This window comes from Scyliorhinus canicula, chromosome 6, assembly GCF_902713615.1.
Source record: "Scyliorhinus canicula chromosome 6, sScyCan1.1, whole genome shotgun sequence".
Taxonomy (NCBI): domain Eukaryota; kingdom Metazoa; phylum Chordata; class Chondrichthyes; order Carcharhiniformes; family Scyliorhinidae; genus Scyliorhinus; species Scyliorhinus canicula.
Window position 1 is genome coordinate 98,859,145 of NC_052151.1, and position 26,443 is coordinate 98,885,587.

General features: G+C 43.6%; 1 protein-coding gene across 1 annotated transcript in view; it reads right to left on the bottom strand.

The window, feature by feature from the left end:
* Positions 1-23,756, bottom strand: part of LOC119967928 (triadin-like) — a 233,906-nt gene extending 210,150 nt beyond the window's left edge. The window contains exons 1-3 of the mRNA XM_038801024.1: positions 23,753-23,756; positions 23,330-23,368; positions 11,336-11,386 (exon numbers count right to left, since the gene is read on the bottom strand). Of these exons, the coding sequence (XP_038656952.1) occupies positions 11,336-11,386; positions 23,330-23,368; positions 23,753-23,756 (94 nt within the window). The remainder of the gene's footprint in view (positions 1-11,335; positions 11,387-23,329; positions 23,369-23,752) is intronic.
* Positions 23,757-26,443: the final 2,687 nt, after the last annotated feature.

The following is a 26,443-nucleotide window of genomic DNA, read 5'->3' on the forward strand; positions in this document are numbered from 1 at the left end:
TTGAACCCAGATCCCGAGGGCCATGTGAGGAAGCAGTGCTAACCACTGTGCCACCATGCTGCCTTTTGTTGAGAGTTATAGGATATTTCCTTATGTCTGCCATTGTTTCTCTTCTTCTTCCGTTGAATCTGTCTAGCATCAGTTGTTGTTCGCGGACGACCATACAAAACTTGACCACATATAGAATTAATTTCTAATTTGACCCCAGAATGGTCTGACTCTAATTTTTAGACTATTCTCCCTAGCCTTTGACTTCCCAACAAAGAAAAATAATTTGTCCTTACATTTTCATAACTAATATTGCAAAAATGTTCATCAACTCACCCTGAACACTCTAAATTCCAAGGAATACAATTATAGTTCATATAATCTCACCTGATAATTTAACCCTGGTTAATTTAACCCTGGTAAAGGCCTCCAATGCCAATATATTTTATATAAAGTGCGGTGTCCAGAACTGCTCACCGTACTCCAGGTGTGGTTTAATCAAGGCTTTGAATAGCTGAAGTATGATTTTTAGTCCTCTTGACACAACAACCAACATTCTATTTGTCTTTTTGATTATTTTCTGTACCTGTTAATAATTTAGTAATAATCTATGAATCCTCAAGTCTCTTTGCATCTCCACTACTTCTAGCTTTGCACCATAAGAGAGCCCTGTCTTAGGTTAAAAGTCGATTGCCTCATATTTACTTACATTGAAAGCCATTAGCCGCTATTTTGCCCATTCAATTAATCTACTTATATTTCTTATGCATCCATCTCACTACATACAATGCTGCATACCTTTGTTTTATTGGCAAATTTGGATATGTACATCAAAATCATTAATAAACATGATAAATAGTTGAGGTCCCAAAACAGATCCTTGCAGGACACCATTAACCACATCCTGCCGATTAGCGTACCTGCTCATTATTCCTACTTTCTATCTCCAGCCTTTTGGCTAATTTTCTAACTAGGTCAATAATTTGCCTTAAATTCTGTGGGTTTCAACTATAACTAACACTTACTTAGGAGGGACTTTATCAAATGTCTTTGAAAAGTTCAGATAAATAACATTGATAGAATTCTACTGTCCGCGATAGTCACTTATTAAAAAAAAAATCAATCAAGTTCATGGGCCATGAATCAGCTTTCTATCGATAGATGTAGCTATATTTGCCAACAAGTATTGAAATGGCCAAATTGTAGAAATGTCCAAAATATAGGTAAGCGCTTTTGTCTTTGTATCCTGCAATACAATCATAAACATACTGTTTACAAACATATGAACAATTTTGCAACAAATAAGACACAGCAGAAATCTCCCTTAGTAATGCCCTTAAAGGCTCAACCAGTGTTGTGATCTTAAAGACTACAACTTTTTGAGTGCAGTGCCTTTATTGAACTAAATGTAACATGGCTGCCCCCAGACATACAAAAGTCAGACACTCTTGCGATCTTAGCATCTTTCAGTTTGCATTAATGCCCCAGATGCAAATGTGATTGCTTGTCCTCGCTGCATCTTGGTGGCATCACACTGCAAGGCAACTTCATAATTTACGTCATAGTACTTCAGTACTGCCGTTGTTATCCCTGGTTGTTTGATTTTAATGAAAGTTGTTGCTTGTCCTCTGCTCAATTACCACTGCACATCCTTAGCAGTGAGCTTTCATAGTGGTTCACACTCCTATGACAAATTAGGAAAGATCTTTGGCAAATAGTTTGTAAATCCAAATACTCGTTGCACTGTTTTCACATGTGTTGGTTGCTGCATCACTGCTCCAACTCTCATTTTGTCAGGATCCGGGCTAAGACCTTCTGTTGTCAGTACATGTCCTATGTACTTAAATTCAGGCATCTTCAAGTGAAATTTGTTTCTTGTTTAGCTTCAGGTTTATTTGGCAAACTCTTTCCAGCAGTTATATTAAATTCTAATCATGGTCAGCTGAGATTTCTTCCATATCCATAGACTAGTGGAACATTCACAATGTGTTCCACTCCAGGAAGATACTGACCATCTCGCGCTGTTTGCATTGATAATCTGAAGCCGTGGAAATGCTCAACAGCATGTGCAACCATCTGTTTTCCCCAAATGGTGTCAAGAAAGCAGTTAGAAGGCTGATGCTTTCATCGAATTTCACTTGCCAGGAACCATCCTTCGCATCGAGGGTGGTAAATACCTTTGCCTTCGCAATTTGTGACAAAATGCCTGTGATGGTTGGCATGGGGCAATGGGATCTCTTCAGTGCTTTATTTAGATGCTTTGTGTCTAAACATTCTCTCAGCTTTCCAGGTTGTTTCACTGTTACCATGCTGCTAATCTGGTCGGCAGGAGTTGTCACTTTCTTGATTATTCCTTTCTTTTCCATCACTTCTATCATGTTTTTAGGCCTGAGGGCATGTGGAACTATTCTTGATAGATGCTGAATTGGGCTTCCACTCTCATCCACTTGGAAATGATATTCTCGAGGTAGACATCTAAACCCTGTAAACATATCTTTGCACTCTTCTTGGATATGTTCAGCATCAATGGCTTTGTTTCCTGTGACACACTCTGTTCGCATATTGGGTGTTATCAGTCCAAGCTTTAGACTTGCTCCAACTGATATGAATGGCTGTTGCATACCATCAATGACTTGGATTCTAGATCTTCATTCTTTCCATTGCATTGGACTCTCAGACTAATTTGTACTCTTGGTATGAACATTGTGCCGTCGTTTAGCCTCAAGTTTGCTTTTGAGGGCTTCAGTTTTGGAAAGCCATATTGAGCCATTTTGCACAGGTCTGTGAAGGTGATGATACTGCATGATATACCAGTGTCTGTCTGATGCTTCCTGTTCACTTGATGCTCTCCTTCTGCGGTCATCATTCCAATTGTCACAAACCATTTATTACCCATAGACCTGATGGCACCAATGATGTACTTCATCAGACTCTTCGGCTGATATCTCTCCAGTGGCCATCTGTACAGGCTTGTTTTGTTTCTTTCTGGTCAAACACTTGTGTGCAAAATGATTCAGCTTCTTTCAGTTAAAACATTGCTTTCCTCATTCTGGGCAATCCTTCTTTTCTTTTGTATGATGCCGTCTGCAGTATTTGCATCCTACCCTTAGTCTGCGATTTTTCTGCTCTGTTCCAAAAAAAGCTGCTGATTATTTTTCGCAACAAGTTTGCCTGATGTAATAACATGTATAGAAACAGCCAATATCTCTAGAAATAGGTCAGCATTGCATCACATCATCTAGCAAGCTAAAGATTAAAACAAGATAAAAGCAGAGTGATCAGTTTTGCAGTACATATAGCATCACATCACACACAACTCCATGTAGTCACTAAACGCAGAGCACAATTGGGCATATTACTTTCTGGTTTGCCTTTGAGCAGAAAGAACACAAAAAAAAATAGTGAAAATATTGTCATCAATGTTGCAGGTAGTTGACAATATTCTTCTATTTAGTTCAATTAAAGAAGAAATCAAAGGAAAGCAGAAGCAATTAGAGCTGATTGAAAACATATTTGTTGCATACTACACATTATATATAGCTCAAAAACAACACATTGCCATTATTGGTGCATGCCATTCAAATTTGAATGGCCTGCACCAATAATGGTAATGTGTTGTTTTTCAGACACTATGATGTGTGGTTCATCCCCTAAAATCCAGGTCTGTCAATACCTTATGTTAAATCAATATAATGATCAAGTTTTTTCCACACACCTAAGACGCAATGCCACAATGTTGCTAGTACTGCATACTGCACAGAAAAGGCCCTTCGGCCCATCGTGTCTGTGCTGGTCAAAAACAACCACATATTCTACTCCCATTTTCCAGCACTTTGCCCATAGTCTTGTATGCCTTGACATTACAAGTGCACATGCAAATACTTCTTAAATGCTATAAATGTCTCTGCCTCCACCATCTTTTCAGACAGTGAGTTCCAGACTCCCACTTCCCCTCTAAACCTCCTGCCCCATACCTTAAATATGCCCCCTGGTCATTGAACCCTCCACCAAGGGTAAAAGTTTATTCTTGTCTACTCTATCCATGCCCCTCATAATTTTATATGTCTCAATCATATCCCCCCTCAGTCTTCTCTGCTCCAAGGAAAACAGCCCAGTCTATCCAATCTCTCTTCACAGTTAAAACTCTCCAGCTTAGGCAATGCCTGGTAAATCTCCTCTGCACCCGTTCAAGTGTTATCACATCCCTCCTATAATATGGATTCCAGAACTGCAAACAATACTCTATATTTGGCGTAACCAACATTATATAGAGTTCTAGCGTAACCTCATCATCATGTGACGATGCTCACATATTTCCCTCCTGAGCAAACGTTTTTTCACCTTCCAAGATCCAATATTCCACATCTTTCAGATAATGTCCTTGAGAGGTTTATTTATACACACATCCAAGGGCAGAACAACCTCATAAGACCTGGGAATAACTGCCACATTTATGTTAATTGATCTTACATCACTGATCACTTCATCAACCAGGTGGGATTTTGAACATGTCCCAGACAAACTTTTTTTGTCTGTCTCAAATTCCACAGTGCTTTGATCTATTTTTTGCAACTAACTTCATCTGTCAATCCTTTCTTGTTAGCATAGACGAGAATGCCTTTCCAAAATTTCTCTTTGGGGAGAATTTTGTGCCATGCAAGATGGAACCACTGTGATCCTTGGGATTGATTCTCAGCCGGCGGAATGCTCCATTTTGCCAGCAGCCCGGGGGTTTCCCGAAAGCATGGAGCTGCCCCACAATGGGAAACTCCATTGACTAGCCGACATAACGGAGCATCCCGCTGGCGGGGTAAAACAGAAATGTGGCGGGGTGGAGAATCCAGCCCCACGTCTTCTCATGGTTAAACAGCTTTGCAAGCTTTTTCAGTAATCTTGGTAATGGCCTTGTTCGCTGGTATTTTAAAGTTCATCCTTGTTTCATCTATATTCCAATGTAAGCAGATCAATATGCATTTTTTTCTCGATGTCGGACAACAAAACGTTGGAATTCAATCATTTTAGTATTGAATTCAGTGAGCAGACGCTGTGCAATTTTGGTTTTCTGACAGAGTACTAATTTGTGCCTTTTTACAAACCTTATTCAGCACTTGCTTTGATTTGTAATTCTTTCTTTATTTCTCTGAGGGTGCAGAGTCGGCTAGCTCCATGGATAACCAGATGAACATTTTGCCAATGCCCATTATTAACCTATTCTAGCAATTTTTCCTCCAGGTGAGGCGACTTGCTGAATGTTCATTCATTGGCACCTTTATTCTTCATCTTTTCTAATTTAGTGGTTATCTTTCCCAAGCTTCTAATTATTTTCTTGGAAACATTAAAATCTTTTGCCAATGCTTAATATTTAGTCTTATCTGCAAATGTTACAACTTGAATTTTAAACTGAAACGTGTACTTGTTATTCCTCCTCAAAGGCATTGTGGCAGTTCATGGTACAAACATTAGTCTTCTTGATTGTCTGGGAGATGGCCAGTAGAATTGGCACAGAGGACATCTAAAAGGCTCCCATATAAGCCTTTAAACTAATGAAGCATAGTAATTACTGGTAAATAATTAATAATCACAACACTGTTTGAATCCTGAAAAACTAGGGTCCATTTTTACACAAGTATACAAGGTGCATTTATATAGTGCCCATAACATAATAACATCTCAAGGCCCTTCACAGAAACATTTTAAACAAAATACGGTGCCGCGAACAAAAGGAGATATTTGGTCAGTTGACCAAAAGCTTGGTCAAAAAGATAGGTTTTAAAGGAGTTTCTTGAAGGAGAAAAGTGAGGAAGAGAGGTGAAGCAGTGTCAGAAGGGAATTCCAGAACTTATCTCATCAGCAAATTAAGGTATGGACACCACGGGTGGAGTAAAATTGGGGATGCTCAATAGGTCACAATTAGATAAGCAGAGATATGTCAGGCTGGAGAAATGACAAAGTAGAGAGAGGTGAGGCCATGGAGGAATTGGAAAACAAAAGAGATTTAAAATCAGAATGCTGCTTGGTCAGCCCTGGGGACAAATTGCTGCCCTGCAGTGATTTAACTATTTAACTTCCAATTAGCATTTAACAGCACTCTGGGTGCTGCGGGGTAAAACCACAGAGAGATGGATGGAGTTGGTTGCTAGGGATAGGAGTCTGGAGCTGGGTCTGAAGAATGGCTTCAGTGTTCCCAATACTTAATTCAAGAAAACATTTGTTCATCCAGTCCTAGATGTCAGATAAGCTGTCTGATATTTTGGAACAATGATGAATTAAGTGAGGTGTCGATGAGGTAGAACTGGGTCCTCAGTGTAGATGTGAAAACAATTGCTGCACTTTCAATGATGTTGCCAAGTGGCAGCATATAGATATTATTACGGTTATGGGGAGCACAAGGGCCCACTTTACAGGTGTGATGCAACAGAGAACTAAAAGTATTTTTCACAAAAACAATATTTATTCTATGAATCCAGTTAACATTTATAAACACACAGAAAACAGTTTATCAACTACCAACCCTGACCACCCCCCAAAAGATACAATACACTATAGATAACCCTTAATAACTTCCCAAACAACATCTATAAGTTAAACCCTTTTTAAATAAAGACAACAGGTTTAAATTCCCTCCAGAAACAGGTATTACTTTGAAATCATCAAGTGATTTGGAGACATTCTTTAGATTGCAGAGAAGATCATAACATCTTCTTGCTGTGAATACAGCTCTCCAACTCTGAAAACGAAACCAAAAACACACTGCTGCTGCCAGCTCAAGTATGAAAGTAAAAGCAGAGCCAGAGCTCAGCTCCACTCACACACTGACATCACTGCAGCCATTTGGTAAAACACACTTTTCTTAAAGGGACTCTCACATGACAATATAAAATAGAAGGGGTAAAATACAGAATCCTGGGGACAACCGACGCAACAATTCTGGAGCAGGAAGAGAAGCAATTACAAGTGATTCTCTGACTATAATTAGATAGCTAATGGTGGAAGCAGTCCCACCCATGGAACAACAGTGGAAAGGCTTTGAAGGAGGATGGTGTGGTCAATCTGCAAAAGATTTCAGGCATGATAAGAAGAACGAGAAGTCACAAAATATGCCATTTGTGACAAAAGAAGAGCTGTTTCAATACTGTGGCAAAAGTGGATATCTAATTGGAGGGATTTCAAAATGGAGTTCTGGGAAAATTGGGCACAGAATTGGGAGGAGACAACACATTCAAGGACTTTGAAGAGAAATGGGTAGTTGGAGATGGTGGTGGTCTGCAAGGACAGTGGGGGTCATGCGGTGTTTTTTTGAGAAGAGGCGTGATTATGGCAAATTTAAAGAAGAGTGGAACAGCAACTGAAGAGAACTACAAATGATATTAGCTAGCGAATGGGGACCTGCAAAGGTATTTGTAGTTTGGTGGAACAGTGGGTAGGAGCTGGGTCTCATGGACAAGATTAACTCTGTGAAAGAATTACAATGCAATACAAGAGAAGCTATTGAAGTGTAATTGCTACCTATGCTTACTCCCATCAAGAGGCCATCTAATCCTCAGCTAATACCCTCAGTAAGTACAGTGCATGTTACTTGTGAACTATGACACAACCTGATAGTGAACCCCATCTTCCAGAATAACCAGTGCAATTCTGTAAAAGTACCGCATGGAACATTTGATTTTGAGAGCCCATCAGCAGCAAACATTCTTTCTGACAGCAGATGCAAATCAGAAAACTGATCTGTGAGCTGTGACTCATTCAAGAGCACTTTAAAAGATCTAATATGGGCGCGATAGGCCGAATGGCCTCCTGCTGTGCCATAGGAATTTTAAAAATTCAAGCTTCTTATAATTATGCTGAACATAGAATTGAAGTTAAAATAACGCTGCAATAAATGTTGCCTTAAATTTAGCATAAACAGACTAATTACGCCTACTTTTCTTTATAAATTAATGTTATGTAAAATTACTGGAGATCAATGGTAATCTTCAAACCTTTAATAACGTTATTGAATCTACCAATGGTTTCTTATTTTTCTCTGCTTGATTTGTGGTCCATCAACAATAATTTCCTTTGGAAGCAATGTGCATAAATTGGAAAGGATATATTTTTATTAGACCATTACAACCAGGTCAGTGAATTCATTAAGAATAAAGTACACGGTAATTCACAACCTGCCCTAACAACTTACAAGAACCTCTAACTCCTCTTTGATATGAGTTGATTATACAAAAGTATGATTCCATATGGAATCAGTCCACTAGACAAGTTCCCCTGATGAAGTAATAAGCCAAGACACAACAAAATCAATAATACATCAAGGAGAAAAGCAGAACAACCTATTCACTCTTTTGAAGAATGGTTTGAATATGGAAATAAGTTGTCTACAAATTTCAGAATACTGACATACTGATCTTCTGAATGAATGTCCTGTCATTTTAAACAGCAGATGATGTCAATCATCTCTGGGTAGCATTACAGGCTAAATGAAGCAGAGCATCATACAGGCATGCTCCAAGCTACTTGACATTTAGGGTTAAACACAAGCGGCACAATGTCAATATCTGGTAAAAGACTTTCAGCATCATTAGCTATTTCCTTCCTGCATTAGTATCGCATTTTTTAAAGAGCTTGATGTACCTTAAACTTGATAACAAAGAAAAATAGATTTCTGAATTAAACTGTCAATTAATTAAATGAATTGTAAAATGAATTAAACAGTGGTGTTTCCGGAACATAAAATCCACTGTAAACCTATTGTCTTCATATTTATTATTAAAGCTGCAAATACGTAATGTAGTGTTAAAGACTGGTCAGAAAACATAACAGTAACAAGTCTAATTTTTTACACCTATGCGCCAAAATGTTTTGTTTGCACATCCATCTTCATTCCAAGCCAGTTAATGCTTACCTTCAGGATATTCATGGCATCATGTGTTATCTGGTTCATTATTTGAAGTGTCACCAAACAATATGAACAATAAGAGTATCACTAACCACTTATTTATATTCCACTTCACCTACCTCTTCCTGCCATCTTTCAGCCCCAAATCTGCATTCATTCCATTTATTTGAAAATACCGGGTATGCAACTGGGTTAGTCAACCTTTGCTAGATCTGGTTCAATCATTTGAAGCTTTACCAGACTTCACTCTCCTCTGTCATAATCCCAAGTTGACCCCAAGTTCCTTTTCCTTTCTATCAATTGCCTTTGTAAATTCTTCTCCATTCCCTGCTTCCCCCTCACCTTTAGCAAATATTCCTTGAACGGGAGGAGGTTAGAATGAAAGGATTATATAGCTAGAAATAGGGGGCCAGATTCTCCGACCCTGGGCCATTGAAACGCTACCATTGGCGCCGGCGCGGTTGGCACGCCAACGCCCTCCCCCCGCCGATTCTCCGCGCGCGATAGGCCGAGTGGCCACCAAGATAGGCTGTGTCCCGCCGGCGCCGTTCACATGTGGTCCTACCTGGCGGGACCTCGGTGTTCATCCTGTGGGGGCCGGCCTGGTGGGGGGGGGGGGCATCCGACCCCGGGGGGAGTCTCCTCCGTGGCCTGGTCCGCGATTGGGGCCTACCGATCGGCGGTCTGGCTTCTCATGGTGGGGGCCTCTTTTACTCCACGCTGGGCCCCTGTACCTCTGTGCCATTTTGCGTTGGGGCCGGTACGGAGGAGGCAACTGGCGCACATGCGCGAGTTCGCACTAGTCATAACACACATGCGCAGACCCGCGGCGCTTGTTTGACGCCGGTATCGGCAGCTGGAGCTGCGTGAGTCACTCCAGTGTCGTGCTGGCACCATGTAGGGCGCAGGATCACTGATTCTGGGGGCCTGTTGACGCCGTCGTAAAATGCGACGGCGTTTACGACAGTATCAACACTTAGCCTCAGGATCAGAGAATCCCACCTGACCCTTCAAGCATGTGCAGGCTCTTTGCTGCAGCCATCTAATTAATCCCACTTTCCGCTCTTTCACCTTAGGCACAATTGAGGATTGAGAAACTGCACAATCTAGTTGTCCAAATCAAAGGAAGGCAGGTTGTGGTTATTCTTTGCCTTAAACACTTAAAATGTTTAAACTTGCAAAACTTGGGCAGAAATTTCCACGCAATTGGAGACCCATACCGTAGCCAAAATGGTGCGAGGGGCCCTAATCTGTAAGTCCCGACCCCAATTTCAGCTTCAGCCAATTTCCCCGGATGCACTTTGCTTATCAATGGTCCACAGATGCAGCTCCGCTTGTTAAAATACTGCTGCTTTCAGTCAGATTCAATGTCCGCTAGCGTAATACCCAAAACACAACTTTTGCACTTTACACTTATCACGAGAATGTGTAAAGTTAGCGGAGTTCTTTGGAGAGTTGGGTGCCTTTTTGGAGAGGTCAGATACCCTTTAGGATAGGTTGCAATACAGTTTTGAGAGAGGTGAGATGAAATGAAATGAAAATGAAATGAAAATCACTTATTGTCACGAGTAGGCTTCAATGAAGTTACTGTGAAAAGCCCCTAGTCGCCACATTCCGGCGCCTGTCCGGGGAGGCTGGTACGGGAATCGAACCGTGCTGCTGGCCTGCTTGGTCTGCTTTATAAGCCAGCGATTTAGCCTTGTGAGCTAAACCAGATCCCCACTGGGAGAGGTAAAGTGCCCTTTGGGAGAAGTAAAGTGTCGGTTGAGATTGTTAAAAGTAGACATGAATGTATGTAAACATTGGAGAAGCACATTGGAACTATCAAGCTCATTGGAATTGTCAGGGAAACTGTCATGGGAGCTGTCAAAGAAACTGTCATGGGAGCTGTCAAGCTATTTAACTATCCTGCCCTTTAAATGTTTGAAAAACTGGCTTCAATATTAAAAAGAAAATCAGTGCTTCCTTCACTCGACCTGTTGTCATAAACCTGAAGGAGGCTGTCTCTGAAAAGTTTGAGGTTAGTTTAGCATATCCCCCATCACACTCAACACCCTAAATCCCACCAAACCTCGCATTTCCCATCTTCACAGGGGCAAAACTGGGGTTACATCAATGTATGTGCATGCGTGAATTTCAGAGGTAGCTGGCCATTTAAATCACCAGCTGCCTCCACTGACTTTTGATTTTTTTAACCTTAGCTGGAGAAAGATTTAACTTTAACTTATGGGAGTAGGAATGAACTGAATTTAGATGGGTTCTTCATTTCTCAATGAGCTGAGAACTTTCGGAAACATTCCCAGCTGGTGTGGTGAGAGAGAAGAAATGCCTCATTAAGCTGCTCCAGCCATCAAGTTTGGGAGCAGGCTTGATGGACTGCTGATCTTCATTTGCCTGTCAGTTTTATGTTTGAAGTTTAAAAATGCAGATCCACAGCTCCATAATACACTCTATTACCTTTCTCCCTTGGCTTGGTGGGAGGCTTTCTCTGTTTTTCTTTTTCAGTTTCTGTCAAATAAAAAATATCTTATAGTTATTCAAAATATTCATTAACATATATGATAAATATTAATCTTAATAGCAATTATTAACCATTTTTATCCAACACCAATTTCCTTTGTAGGGTACTATGATGGCTCAAGACGTACACCGGAGACTTCCAGTAATAAACAACAGTGTTTATTGATGAAAGTCAAAGGCAGATAAATAAAAGGCACAGAACACGATACACAGATCTTTATTATTCAGCTCCCTGGTACACAATACCCTGGATCCTGCTCCCAGACCCCTATGCAAACTCCCCTTTGGCTGAGGTTTGCACCCTCCTGTGGGATTGGCCCCAAGCCGGTCACATGGTCAATGCAACTTGCTCCCTTAAAGGGGCCGAGCAACGGAACATACATAGATCATAGAATCATAGAATTTACAGTGCAGAAGGAGGCCATTTGGCCAATCGAGTCTGCACCTCCACCCTATCCCCATAACCCCATAACCCTGTAACCCCACCCAACACTAAGGGCAATTTTGGACACTAAGGGCAATTTAGCATGGCCAATCCACCTAACCTGCACATCTTTGGACTGTGGGAGGAAACCGGAGCACCCGGAGGAAACCCACGCACACACGGGGATAATGTGCAGACTCCACACAGTGACCCAAGCCGGGAATCGAACCTGGGACCGTGGAGCTGTGAAGTAATTGTGCTAAACACAGTGTTGCCAAAGGTCCGAAGGCACTTTAAGTGTATTTATGAAAAGAAGGATAATTGGTAACTTGTGCACGAATAATTTCGAGTAACACACTCTTTTGCACAAATTTACCCCAAAAGGTTTTGGGCCATATCTAACAATTTATATAACATCTCGAACTTAGCAAAACATTTCAAGAAGCATTATCAAACAAAATGTGATACGAAGGCATACAAAGAGAAATCAGGATTGATGACCAAATGCTTGATCAAAGGGATATGTTTTAAGAAACATCTTATAGGATAGAAAGATCAAGGGGGGGGGGAGCATAGGGAGGAATTCCAGAGGTCAAGATCTGAATTCTTATTCTAGTAGGGGGTGACAGTTCCAGTGTATATTTTCAGTACTGATAATAAAAAGAAAGTACTGGAAAATGTCAGCTGACCTAGCAGCATCTGTGGAGAGAGAAATAGAATTCGTTTTTGAGTCCAATATGTCTCTTCGGAACTGAATTTGACTTCTGTTTCTCTCTCTACAGATGCTTCCAGCACCTTTTGTGTATAATTCAGATCTCCAGTATCTACAGTATTTTGCTTCACCATAGAATCATAAAACTTACACTCGGCCCATCGAGTCTGCACCGGCCCTTGGAAAGAGTACCCTTCCTTAAGCCCACACCTTCACCCTATCTCCATAACTTGACCTAACCTTTTTGAACTAAGGGGCAATTTACAATGGCCAATCCATCTAATCTGCACATCTTTAGACTGCGGGAGGAAACTGGAGCACCCAGAGGAAACCCAGACAGACAAGGGGAGGAATTGCAAATCCACACAACAGTGACCCGAGACCGGAATTTAAGCTGGCCCCTGGAGCTGTGAGGCAGCAGTGCTAACCACTGTGCCACCCACTTTCAGTATGGCTGGGTCCTGGACCTAAAGAATTTCTGAAGTTTAGTGAACAAAATGTGCAAAGTGGCAACAACTGCCTTTCAGGTTTTCCATCATGCAAACACGAATAGTTTAGCACAGAAAAAGACGAATGGGGTATTCATGTAGACAAATAAACACCCATCAGTTGTGAGGCAAAGGTGAAATTTGATGGCACATTTTTAAATTGCAAAAGCACACCTTTGCCTTCAAGATATCATGTACCAATTAAGCTGTAGGTAGACTGAAAACAAATTACTGCGGATACTGGAATCTGAAACAAAACAGAAAAATGCTGGAAAATCTCACCTGGTCTGACAGCATCTGTGGAGAGAGAACAGCTAAAGTTTTCAGACTGGTTGACTCTACTTCAAAGCTAGCCAGAACTGGAAATAGGATGAGATTTAGACAATTGTGGGGAGACGGGACATGGCTCAATTATTGGTCTGCTGCAATGTTTCAATGAAGCCCAATGCGAACTGGAGGAATAACACCTCATCTTCCGATTTGGCACATTACAGACTTCCATACTGAACACTGAGTTCACAACTTCAAGCTGTGAATTCTCTCTTCCACCTTTCACCCTATTTTTATTTTCATTTCTTCCATTGATTCATTTTTCAATCCCCCTTTTCATCCCAATTTCCATCTTGTTTTTCACTTACCACTGTCTCCCCTCCGACCACCTCACTCAGGCCATCTGTTCCCTGTTCCAGATTGTTCTTTGACACACTGATTATCTTTGTTCTGTCATTAACTTATCCTGATCTCTCAATGTGCCACTATCAGCTCCCTCCTTAGCCTTGTTCATAACCATTTACCTTCTCATTGTCTTTTTGCCCACAACGTCTTTGTCAATCTCTCCCAAGACTCCACCTATTGCTGGCCGTATATCCAGCACTTACTGCTCTATGCTACCCCCCCACAGCCCCCACTACTCATAAATCTCATCTCAAACTGGAAACAATGCGATGGAGGAGCTTTTCCTTGAATGTATAAGGGATATTTTCTCGACCAATATGTCAAGGAACCATTGAGAGAGCAGGCCTTCCTAGACTGGGTATTGTGCAATGAGAAAGGATTAATTGGCAATGTTGTGGTGCGAGATCCTTTAGGGAAGAGTGACCATAATATGGTAGAATTCTTCATTTAGATGGAGAGTGACACAGTTAAGTTTGAGACTAGGATCCTGAACTTAAAGAAAGCTAACTTTGATGGTATGAGACGTACATTAGCTAGGATAAGCTGGCAACGAATACTGAAGGGGTTGCCGGTGGATAGGCAATGGCAGACATTTAAAGAACACATGGATAAACTTCAACAATTGTACATCCCTGTCTGGCCAAAGAGTAAGATGGGGAATGTGGCTCAACCAAGGCTAATAACGGAAATCAGGGAGAGTGTTAAATCCAAAGAGGAAGCATATAAATTGGCCAAAAAAAAGCAGTAAGCCTGAGGACTAGGAGCAATTTAAAATTCTGCAGATAATCATAGATAATCATAGAATTTACAATGCAGAGGAGGCCATTTGGCCCATCGAGTATGCACCCGCTCTTGGAAAGTGCACCCTACCCAAGGTCCACACCTCCACCCTGTCCCCATAACCCAGTAACCCCACCCAACACTAAGGGCAATTTTGGACACTAAGGGCAACTTAGCATGACCAATCCACCTAACCTGCACATCTTTGGACTGTGGGAGGAAACTGGAGCACCCGGAGGAAACCCATGCACACACGGGGAGAATGTGCAGACTCCGCACAGACAGTGACCCAAGCCAGGAATCGAACCTGGGACCCTGGAGCTGTGAAGCAATTGTGCGAACCACAATGCTACAGACAGTTTAATTCGGAAGGGGAAAATAGAATATGAGAGTAAACTTGCAGAAAACATAAAAACTGACTGCAAAGGCTTCGAGACTGGTGAAGACAAATGTAGGTCCCTTACAGTTAGAAACAAGTGAATTCATAATAGGCAAAGAGATGTCAGATCAGTTGAACAATTACTTCACTAAGGAGGACACAAATAAATTTCCGGAAATACGAGCGGACAGATCATCTAGCATGAAGGAGGAACTGAAGAAAATCCATATTAGTCAGGAAATTGTTTTGGAGAAATTGATGGGATTAAAACTCAATAAGACCCCAGGGCCTTATGGTTCTGCCAGGGTGCCAGGCTGGCACTACCACGATACCCAGGTAGCACCAGTAGTGCCAGTGCACAACCCGCCCAAACGGCATGCACCTGGGGGATTCTGATCCCCTTGGAGACCCGCACGAGTGCCGCTCCATCTGGTCCCCATTTGTAGGCACCAGGTAGTCTGGTGGAGGTAGCCGCGCTGATGATTTGGAGGCAATTTCGATGACATTTTAAGTTAGGGGAAGGGCTGAGGTTGATGCCAGTTCGAGAGAATCATGGGCGGGATTCACCGGCCACCCACTGGGCCGGAGAATTGCCGGTGGGCAACGTGAATCCCGCCCACCTCCTTGCCGCCAGCTGCTGGATTATCCGGCGGCGGTTTTTTGGCTGGGGTGGGAATCGCGCCGCACCGGTCGGGGGCCATTGGTAGCAGCCCCCCCAGCAATTCTCCAGCCCGCGATGGGCCGAGTGGCCACCCATTTTGGCGGGTCCCGCCGGCGTAAAATACACCAGGCCCGTACCTGCGGGACCTGACTCTGTGGGCGGTCTGCAGAGTCCTTGAGGGGGCGTGGGGTTATCTGGCCCCGGGGGCCCACCGATCCGCGGGTGGGCCTGTGCCATGTGGGCACTCTTTCCTTCTGTGCCAGCCGGTGTAACAGTCTGCCATGGCCAGCACGGAGAAGAACCCCCCTGCGCATGCGCTGGGATGACGCCAGCACATGCTGGCACTCCCGCGCATGCGTCAACTCACGCCTGCCAGCAGATTTTCTGGAAATCCTCCCTCCTCATTGTTGGAGGGGGGATTGCCGGTAATGGGGTTGGTGGTGGTGGGGGGGTCATCCCGGCGATTTATGGGACAATTTTGGAGGAGGATATGGTGTCATTGGAGGAGGTTAAGGCCAAGTGGGAGGAGGAACTGAGGTTGGCATTGAAAGAGGGGTTATGGTGTGAGGTGATGGGGAGGGGTGAATGCCTCAACCTCGTATGCGAGGCTGGGGTTAATACAGTTAAAGGTGGGGCACACGGCACACCTGACGAGGTCGAAGATGAGACGCTTGTTCAAGAGGGTGGAGGACATTTGCGAGCTGTGTGGGGGAGGTCCAGCTAATCATACACATATATTCTGGTTTGCCTGAAGTTGGAGAAATTTTGCCGGCCAATTTTCAGCACCATGTCGATGGTCCTGCACTTGGATTTGGAGCCCAGTCCCCTGGGGGCCATATTTCGGGTTTTAGACTCGACAGAGCCGCAGATGGGAACAGGGGCAGATGATTTAGCCTTGCCTTGATGATTGATCACAGGTGAGACCTGTTGGGTGGAGGTCAGTCTCTCCACCCAGTGCCTCAGTATGGCTTGGGGATCTGATGGAGTTCCTGTATTTGGAGAATGTTAACTTTACCTTGAGGTGGGTGATTGAGGAGTTCCACAAGAGATGGAGTCTGTTTATTCTTTACTTTAAAGATTTGGTTACCGTCAGCTGCTATGGGAGTGGGGGGGGGGGGGGGGGGGGGGGGGGGGGGTGGGGTGGGGGGGCATGCAGGTAGGGATGGGTGTGCTATTCTTCAAGGTTTTAAAAAAATTTATGTGTTTATGGGTTGTGGGTGCCATTCCTAATTGCTCGCTAATGGCAGTTAAGAGTCAACCACATTGCTGTGGGTCTGGAGTCACATGTAGGCCAGACCAGGTAAGAATGGCAGATTTCCTGCCCCAAAGGACATTGGAGAACCAGATGGGTTTTTTATAACAATCGACAATGGTTTCATGGTCATCATTAGACTTTAAATTGCCGGTTGAATTCAAATTTCACCATCTGCCGTGGCCGGATTTGAACCGGGGACCCCGAGAATTGCTTGGGGGCTCTGGATTACTAGTCCAGTGACAATACCACTGTAGCACCGCCTCCCCTAATTGGGCTGCTGGTTGGTAAAGTTGGGTGTCGGGGGGGGCGGAAGTGGTTTCTGTTGTTCTTATTGTTTTTCATAGTTTTGTTTCATGTGTAGAATGTGAAAACTAAATAAAAATATTTTCAAAATAAAAGATAATGCACTTCTACCAGTATAAACAAACTGAATGGGCTGGATTCTATGGATAGGAGACTATGTTCTCCTGCTGGAACGGAATCACGTGGGATTCGTGCTGATGCTCAGAGCTGTGCCCACAAGCAATACATTCTCTCCAGAAAAAATCTCTCCCCAGCCATGTGCGTTTGTGCATGGCAGGGATTGCAAGGGATTCCATCGTGAATTCCACTACCAGGGTGCCATTGTGTGTGGAGGCCTGGTAGTGAGAACCGTTGGCTGGCCCCCCCTCCCCCCAGCAACATAATTCCTGTATACCACCCCCTGCTGACAGGTAGGGGTATCCTCCACCTCCACCCCCACCATGGAAATTGCTGGGTCACCCCCACCAAAGGACTCCCCCCATATCAGAGGCCACCACTAGAAGCCCGCATATCAGAGAACCCCCCCTCCACATAAGAGACCCCCCACAACAGGGAAATTTCACCCCCTCCCCCCATTAGTCAGCCCTGCCTGGAAGCTAAACAGCAGTGCAGGCAGAAACAGTGAAAATAAATCACTGTTTTTGCACTCACCTATCTCTTACACCTGCCACCTCAGCTGGATGTCCAGAAAGCAGCATCTGTTACTTCATAGAAAGCTGATACTACATCAGATCCCTTGATCTGCAACTTTCTGTCCAATTCAAAGAGAAATAGCTTTTAGTAGGTTGTAATTGATGGCTACCAGTCAGCCAGATGTCTGGATTGTTTATTTTCATTTCTCATCACGCTTAAATGTATCTCAAATCACCAGTTGTGAACTTACCCACAATGTTTATATGCGTCTAGCTATGATTGACAGCTCTGACCACATCAAAGCAGTTAAGTGCTTTCTGCTGAGGAAAAAAGGAAGTGAAAACACTCAAATCCTAGAGACTTATAGATATTGTGGCTATGTTCAAAGCAGGTGACTTGCGATGCATTCAAATATGAAGAGAAATTAAAATAAACAATTGAGACACCTGGCTGTCTGGATTGGTCAATTATTACCTACTAAAAGCTATTCCCCTTTGAAGTGAATAAAAATCTTACAGGTTGAAAGATCTCAGGAGGTTTAAAGCCTTGTGATGTGGTATTGGTTTTCTATGAAGTCAGAGCAACTGCTTTCTACATATCTATCTGAGGTAGCAGGTGTAAGGGGCTGATGAGGAAGAAGGAATATTTTTTTCTCACTGTCTGCCTGGGCTACTCTTTAGCTTCCAGGTAAGGGTGACGTATAGGGTGGGGTGTCTGTTCTTGGGGATTCTCTCATATGTGGAGTTCTCTGACATGGGGAGCTTCTCTGCTATGGGGAGCTTCTCTGCTATAGGGAGGTTCTCTAATATGGGGAGGTTCTCTGACACAAGAAGGTTCTCTGATATGGGAGGTTCTCTGATACGGGAGGTTCTCTGATATGGGGGGTTCTCTGATACGGGGTGGGAGGGGGTTCTCTGATACAGGGGGTTCTCTGATATGGGCCGGTTCTCCGATACAGGTGGGGTTCTCTGATATGGGGGGGTTCTCTGATACGGGGGTTCTCTGATATGGGGGGTTCTCTGATATGGGGGGGGGTTCTCTGATACAGGGGGTTCTCTGATATGGGCCGGTTCTCCGATACAGGTGGGGTTCTCAGATATGGGGGGTTCTCTGATACGGGGGTTCTCTGATATGGGAGGTTCTCTGATATGGGGAGATTCACTGCTGTGGGGGAGGCTCTCTGATATGGGGAGGTTCTCTGATATCAGGGGGGTTCTCTGATATGGGGGGGTTCTCTGCTACGGGTGGTTCTCTGATATGGGGCGGTTCTCCAATACAGGTGGGGATCTCTGATACGGGGGGAGGGGGGGTTCTCTAATACGGGGGGGGGGGGTTCTTTGATGGGGGGGTTCTCTGATATGGGGGAATTCTGATAGGGTGGTAAAATGGGGGTCTGGCAGGGGTCTCTGATGTACATATCTGGGGGTGTGGTGGGCAAGATTTGCATTGTAGGGGACCCTCCAATGGACATTTTGGGAACTTACCTTAAATAATTGCCCCCTTGACCTACCGCGAGGTCCATCGTGTCAGGGCCATGTTTCCAAATACTTGCACCAACCCATTCCCATGTGAATCTCAGCTGAGAGGGCTAGAGCATCACAGAAGGGTTAAGAATCTGGCATACAGCCCATTAATAGATGCAAATGGGTCAAAATGACCCACATGCATTCTCGAAGTGTTGAACTTCGATGCCAGCGCCAGCGGCGGAATATTGTAAACGTGTCAGGCATCGATCCTGTTTTTTTCCCCGACACAAGATCCTCCGCCGCATTGTCACGCAATGAAAAATCCTCTCCAATAGCTAACAGTTCATGTGTCTTTGCATGTCCTGTGTAGAAGAAGGATCGTCCCACTCTTGAATTGTGGTTCAAGTAACTTCAGATGATTAAGGTCAAGATATCAGGATTACTTTGAAGAGAAGAATGTTCAGCCTGTCATGAAGTCAGGCACTCCTGGTTGTTATATCAAGAGGTCCAATCTCTTTACAGGTGAAATTGTAGATTGTGTATGAAGTTGGGAGGCGTTTTAAGATACTTTTAAGCTTTTAGTCCTTAAAAGGTAAAGGCGGTACAGCCTTTTTCAGCAGCTGCTGCCTTGTCAGTGTTATTACAGTGTTATTCTGTAGACTGGCCAGGTCTCTTTTGAATTTGGAACAAAAACGATTCCCTAACAGAGAACCAGTTTCACCCTCCCATTCAACTGCTAATGATGTACAATAATAGTACAATGCTAGTGGTCTTTCTATTACAGTGTAAACGTAAGCCTACTTGTGACACTAATAAAGATTATTACTATTATAACTGGTCTGATCTGCTTTCCTTTGTTCCATTGCAAACCACAAGACATATAGCTGAATTCTTTGAATGGCAGAGGCTCAATTATGCCATCTGGAGTGTTGGCAAAGAATGCATCCCTGACTCAAATAGGCCTGCTGCCATTTTACATTCAATTGAGCATTGATTGGCAGCTGGTGGTATATCCGCATGTGAAAGGAAGCCCCACCTTGGAGAGCTGTCGGTCAATGAGCCATCTTGGCACAGCATTGCAGTGACTGGAAGATGTGCTTGGGTCGAAGTGCTGGGAGCCAGTGTGAAGGTACGTCGTAGGGGTCCTGGGGAAGGGAGGGAAGGAAATTCAATGGGGGGGTTGCAAAGGGGCGAATTGGATATTGTGGGATAGGCCGGGATGGGAGGGAGATCTGGGGTTATCTATTCTGAGCTTCCAATGGAGGCACCCTCCCCCTCTGCTTCCCATCCAAGACTGAGTTTCTTATGTTTTTCTGTTTGCCACCCTGAAATATCTAGCCTAAAAATGGAGACAAGGCAGGAAAAAGCTCTTCACTTAATGACCTTAATAGGAACAAAGGTGAGCTACCCTTCCAAGGCCCTGCCACCCCACCATAAAATCGGGTCCAGGTTGGGACAGGCAGGATTCCGGGGAAATCCTTTCCATGCAATTTCACACTTCCCCACCACCTCAAAACCCATTGGGGGAGCATACAATTCAGGTCAGAGTCTAGGAGTCCATTGACCCGGTGCTCTGGAGTGAGCTTCAAACAACAGAACAATGGTAGGCACAAATTGCAGAAGTAAATGCTGTCCAAACATGTCCAGTCAAGGGGCAGACCCCCATCTATTATGACTCAATTCAGAATTTTCCAGAAGCTTTATAGTCTTTATTGAAGTTGTAAAGATCACCTGATCTCCTGGTAGCCATTTTACCAGTTCATTCACATTTATCATTAAATAGATAAAGACAGTTCCAGAAGATTTAAAGTTATGAATATGACATGCTTTTTACTGGACAAGACAGGCGTATAGGCCAAATTAATCCCCAGTATTCACATGGGCCATGCCTTTTAACCATCGAGACTCTAAGCTCCTGAATTCTTTCCCAAACGTCCTTGGCACTCTGCCTCTTCCTCCCTCATGTAGACACTGCTTAAAACCTGCATCTTTGTGCATTTGATCTTTTGCTGTCCTATTGCTTCATTCTTTGGTTCAGAATTAAATTTTATTTGCCTTATAATGTTAAAAATACTAAATCAATACAAGTTATTGCCATGTTGAATAGGGAGACTTGGGCTGAGCAAATGTTCATTGTGAGAATTTTCTCCTTTTCGCCCCACCCTATCAAACATCAGGGGGATGTTTAGTGATGGTAGAGATTCAATTCATCCCATCTCTATGCATGAATTGGTTGCAAGTGATGTGGGCTTTTAAATAGTGCCGTTGCCTTTTCTCAGCAAGCTTCCCTCTGTAGGCCTTCTTTGTACAACATCACAGAATCACAGCATCTTCACTGTGCTGAAGGAGGCCATTTGGCCCATCAAGTCTGCAGTCTCTCTGAAAGAGCATTCTACCTAGTCTCACTCCTCTACTGAATTCCTGTAACCTTGCACATTCTTTTCAGATAACATCCCAATTCCCTTTTGAGTACCTCTGCTCAACCCACCTCCAAACATCCTGGGCGGGATTCTCCCAGCCCTGGGCCGCGCCGGAGAATACTCGCGACTATGCCATGCTGCTGGCCCGCGATTCTCCAGCCTGGGTGGGCCGAGCGGCCGTGAATAAAAAAAACGAGTCTTGCCAGCGCCGTTCTAACCTGCTCTGGGCCGGCGGGACCTCGGCGTCGAAGGGTCAGGTGGCGGCCTGTGGGGAGGGAGAGGGGGTCCGACCCCTTGGGAGGGGGGGCCTCCGATGTGGCCTGGCCTGCGATCGGGGCCCACCGATCGGCGGGCCGGCCTCCCTAGCTGGGGGCCTCCTTTCCTACGCTCCGGCCTCTGTAGCCCTGCGCCATGTTGTGTTGGGGCCGGCGCGTTGAAGGAGGCCACTGCGCATGCACGCGTTGGCGCCAGCGCCACTGTGCATGCGTGGATCCGGCGGTGCCCAGTTCACGCCGGGATCGGCAGCTGGAGCGGCGCGAACCGCTCCAGTGCTGTGCTGACCCCCTGTAGGGGCCAGAGTGACTCCTGGCAGCGGCCCATTCACGCCGTCGTAAAACGAAACACAGTTTATGACAGTGTGGACATTCTGCTGCGGGATGGGAGAATCATGCCCCTTCTGGGTGAAAAATTATTTCCTTACATAACTTTGACTCGTTTTGATAATGATTTTGAATCTGTACCCTTTAGTTTCGGATGCTGTCTGAGTGGGAATAATTCTCACTATTTATCCTGTTCATACCCCTCAAGATCTTGCATTCTTCTACCAAGTCTCTTCTCAGTCTTATTTTCTCCAATGCAAACAGACCCGACCTCGCCAATCTATCCTCATAGCTACAGTTCATTATTCCTGGGATTACTCTTTTGAATCTCCTCTGCCTAATAACTTTCCCTAATAACTTCACATCCTTCCTCAAGTATGGCACCCAGAACAGGATGCAGTACTCCAGATGTGGCCTAACTAGTGTCCAGGTCTAAGAATACCGCAAGACATTGCTGGCCCCATCGATAAATCAGCTAACCGTAACTGAATCAGACAGCCTTGAAACTTGAATGAAACATCTTCATTTATGTACAATTTCTCAATCATTGCAATCGACAGCAAAGAACCACTTACTACTTTCTTTGCCTATGGATGGTTCAACTGAAAAAATTAAAAATCTACATTGGTAAATTATACTTTGTTTTCTCTCTTTTATTCTCAACAAGTAGTTCAATAAATTTGGGTTTCTTATTATTTATAATTTGCAAACTGAACAAGCATTATTTCCTCTTTAGCAAGGATACCGAAGGGCACCATGGTAGCATTGTGGATAGCACAATGGCTTCACAGCTCCAGGGTCCCAGGTTCGATTCCGGCTTGGGTCACTGTCTGTGCGGAGTCTGCACATCCTCCCCGTGTGTGCGTGGGTTTCCTCCGGGTGCTCCGGTTTCCTCCCACAGTCCAAAGATGTGCAGGTTAGGTGGATTGGCCATGATAAATTGCCCATAGTGTCCAAAATTGCCATTAGTGTTGGGTGGGGTGTTAGTATGGGGATAGGGTGGAGGTGTTAACCTTGGGTAGGGTGCTCTTTCCAAGAGCCGGTGCAGACTCGATGGCTGAATGGCCTCCTTCTGCACTGTAAATTCTATGATTCTATTATAGCTTAATTTCAATTTCAAATGGAGCTTTACCTACCTTTTTCTTTAACAAGCTTTGGCTTTTCTTTCTTTGATTCTATAACCAACAAAAATTTTTTAGTTTTATTTATACATCACATTCTTATTCCAATGTATCGAGTACTATGCACACCATTGGGTTAATGTTAGAATTCGAAGCATGCAATGTGCATTGTTTTGCGCACATGAGCCCCATATTTTTGGGTGCAGAGGTTTAAAGCCTTTTTTGAAGGCTTCATGGAAATGTGTGTGATTAGAACCTGTGCACACAGCATCTGCAAGGCTTATTAAATGCATAGTTTTTATAAATGAAACAGAAGTCCCATAATATAGCTGGAGTACTAGAATGCAGCATTATGGCCAAATGGTATCTAAGTATTTAAATGAGCTGACATCGATTATGATATTAAGTCAGACACTTGTCCATATCATACATGAGTACCCATCATGCACCAATCTGGCACAGTTGCACCGGGGTGAATTAACTTCTCCAGAGTAGCTCAAATTGTGTAACCTCTGGGCCTATATTTCTCTATTTAAGTATGCCTATGCTTGGAAAGCATTCTCTTTTGATTCAGAATCATCACCGAAGGGTTACAGGAAGTCTTGATTTTGCACAGAAATGTGGGTTTCATAATTTTATGTTGTGAGTTCTAATCTAAACTAAGTTGCTAATACAGCGGTACTGGCAAGAATAAAACAATGAAAAAAATAGGTGGCAGTAAATTTGGTGTGATGGCCAACATGTTGCTCCCTGTGCTAAGAAAACCTTGGGGCCTGGTTTGGAGTCCAGTATTTGATATGGTGGTGTAATTCTTTTCACTTGTTCTGGTGACAAAATCTGTTCAGTGCCATTCTACTGTTCTACATCTGTTGAATGACATCCATTTGAGCATATGATAGACCTTCCCACAAGAAGAATGTTTATGTATATTATTATGGGCCAGGGTTTAGAGAACACCAAAGTATATCATGGAGTTCACCTGGCCCACAACCTTTCATAGATTTTGGTTATGGGGAACACAAGGGCCCACTTTACAGGTGAGATGCAACAGAGATCTAAAGTATTTTTTTAAACAAAAAAACAATGTTTATTCTATGAACCCAGTTAACATTTTATAAACACACAGTAAACATCTTATCAACTACCAACAATGATACTCCCCCCAAAGATACAATACTCTACAGGAAACCCTTAGTAACTTTCCTAACAACATCCATAAGTCAAAAACCCTTTTTAACAAAGACAGTGGGCGCAATTCTCCCAACGGGAGTCTAAGTGCCAACACCAGAGTGAAAACCGGAGTGTTTCACTCCAGCTTCGGAGCCCGCTCCCAGCCCCCTATTCTCCTGCCCCCGGGGGGCTAGGAGCGGCATCACGTCATTTACGCGCGTTGGGCCTTGGCGCCGCATAAAAAGCGACGCCGCGTAAATTACGTCAGCGGTTGCCGTCCTCCCGGGGGGTGGGAGAATCGCGTGCGGGTGCCGGGGCGGCACGGCGGGACTCGCGCGGCGCCCCGGCAATTCTCCCACCCGGCGTGGGGGAGGGGGGAGAATTCCGCCCAGTAGGTTTGCATTCCTTACAGAAACAGGCATTTCTTTGAAATTATCACGTGATCGGGAGACATTCTTTAGAGAGAGAAGACACATACAAAATACACCTCCTTGGTTTGAATGCAGTTCTCCAACTGAAAACGAAACTAAAGCTCAGAGCCATGCTTCCAGCTCAAAACAAAAGTAAAAAGCAGAGTCAGAGCTCAGTTCCACCCACAATGGCATCACTGCGGTCACATGAGAAGACAAACAGTTCTTAAAGTGACATTCCCATGATGATATACAGTGCGCACAAAAATCACATTTTTGATTTGGAACACTCCAGCTGAGAGATAAGTGTATTAATAAAATGTAATAATAGGTCAGCTGAAGTAGGTTCAGCAACCCATTTGACCTCATGCAGAAAGTTAGTTCCAGTTAGTCTACACTCGCAGAACCCACATTGTTACACCAAGATCAAATGCCCATTTAATTTTCAGGTCTGCTTTAATGACAAAAGCATCATCCATGGGCACTAAGAAAGTTATGCTTTATGAAGGCATAACATCTTGAGAGGGAATTCTGCTGACTTCCCCTGACCTCCTGGAGCATCAGCATCTGGAACAACAACACTTGCTTCCATCAGCATTTAAGTTTGGATTTGGGCGGGTTGAATTCTCAGATTGTTGAATTCTCATGCATCAATGCTACTGCCTTTTGCTACTGCCTATCTGTACAGGCTATAAAGAAATTGTTAATTCTTAACTTTTACCTTTTGTCTGCTACATGAGTTTATGTCAAAATGCTAGAAAAGTTCAGTTTAATTTACCAGGCAGTGGCCTTAGCTGATAAACACTCGACGACAAGCTTTTTTCATCTTAGCAGCAGAATTAACACCTCCAAGGACTTATCTGCAATAGGCAAGTATTAACTCATCTACATTAGAGTTGAGCGGCAACTCAGTCAGGATAAAGCCTTGATGAAGTGTAGGCGAAGCCTTCTTGTTAAATCTGTAATTCATTCAGTGAATAATGGAATGAGGTTATAATTTGAATTGTGTAGATTCTCAATTAGTGGAGAGTGAAAGGAAGGTGTAAGAAGATGGGTGTTAGAATAGAGAATCCAACAAGCCCTGGCCAGCTGATCCCCAATAGCTCGAAAACTGTGATGCTGTGAATTCTCCAGTAATTATTTTACCTTACAGAACTCAAGGACTATGATGAGTAGCGGCTAACATTGTGTATACATAAAAGATAAAAGCAAATTACTGCGGATGCTGGAATCAGAAACAAAAACAGAAAATACTGGACAATCTCAGCAGGTCTGGCAGCATCTGTGGAGAGAGAAGAGAACTAACGTTTGAAGTCCGGGTGACTCTTCGGAAAGTATACATAATTGTTGGTATAATGGCTCTCATTGAACTCATAACTTCCATATAAAAACAATTAATTCCTTTAAACCTTATTATCTCAAGGGAATAATTTGTAAATTTAGAAGTAAGATCATCTATTTCCTAACTAAAACCTTCTCCAGACATTAAAAGACTGGCACATTCACAAATGTATGAGATTTAGTCAGTATGTGATTTCAAATTTGCATT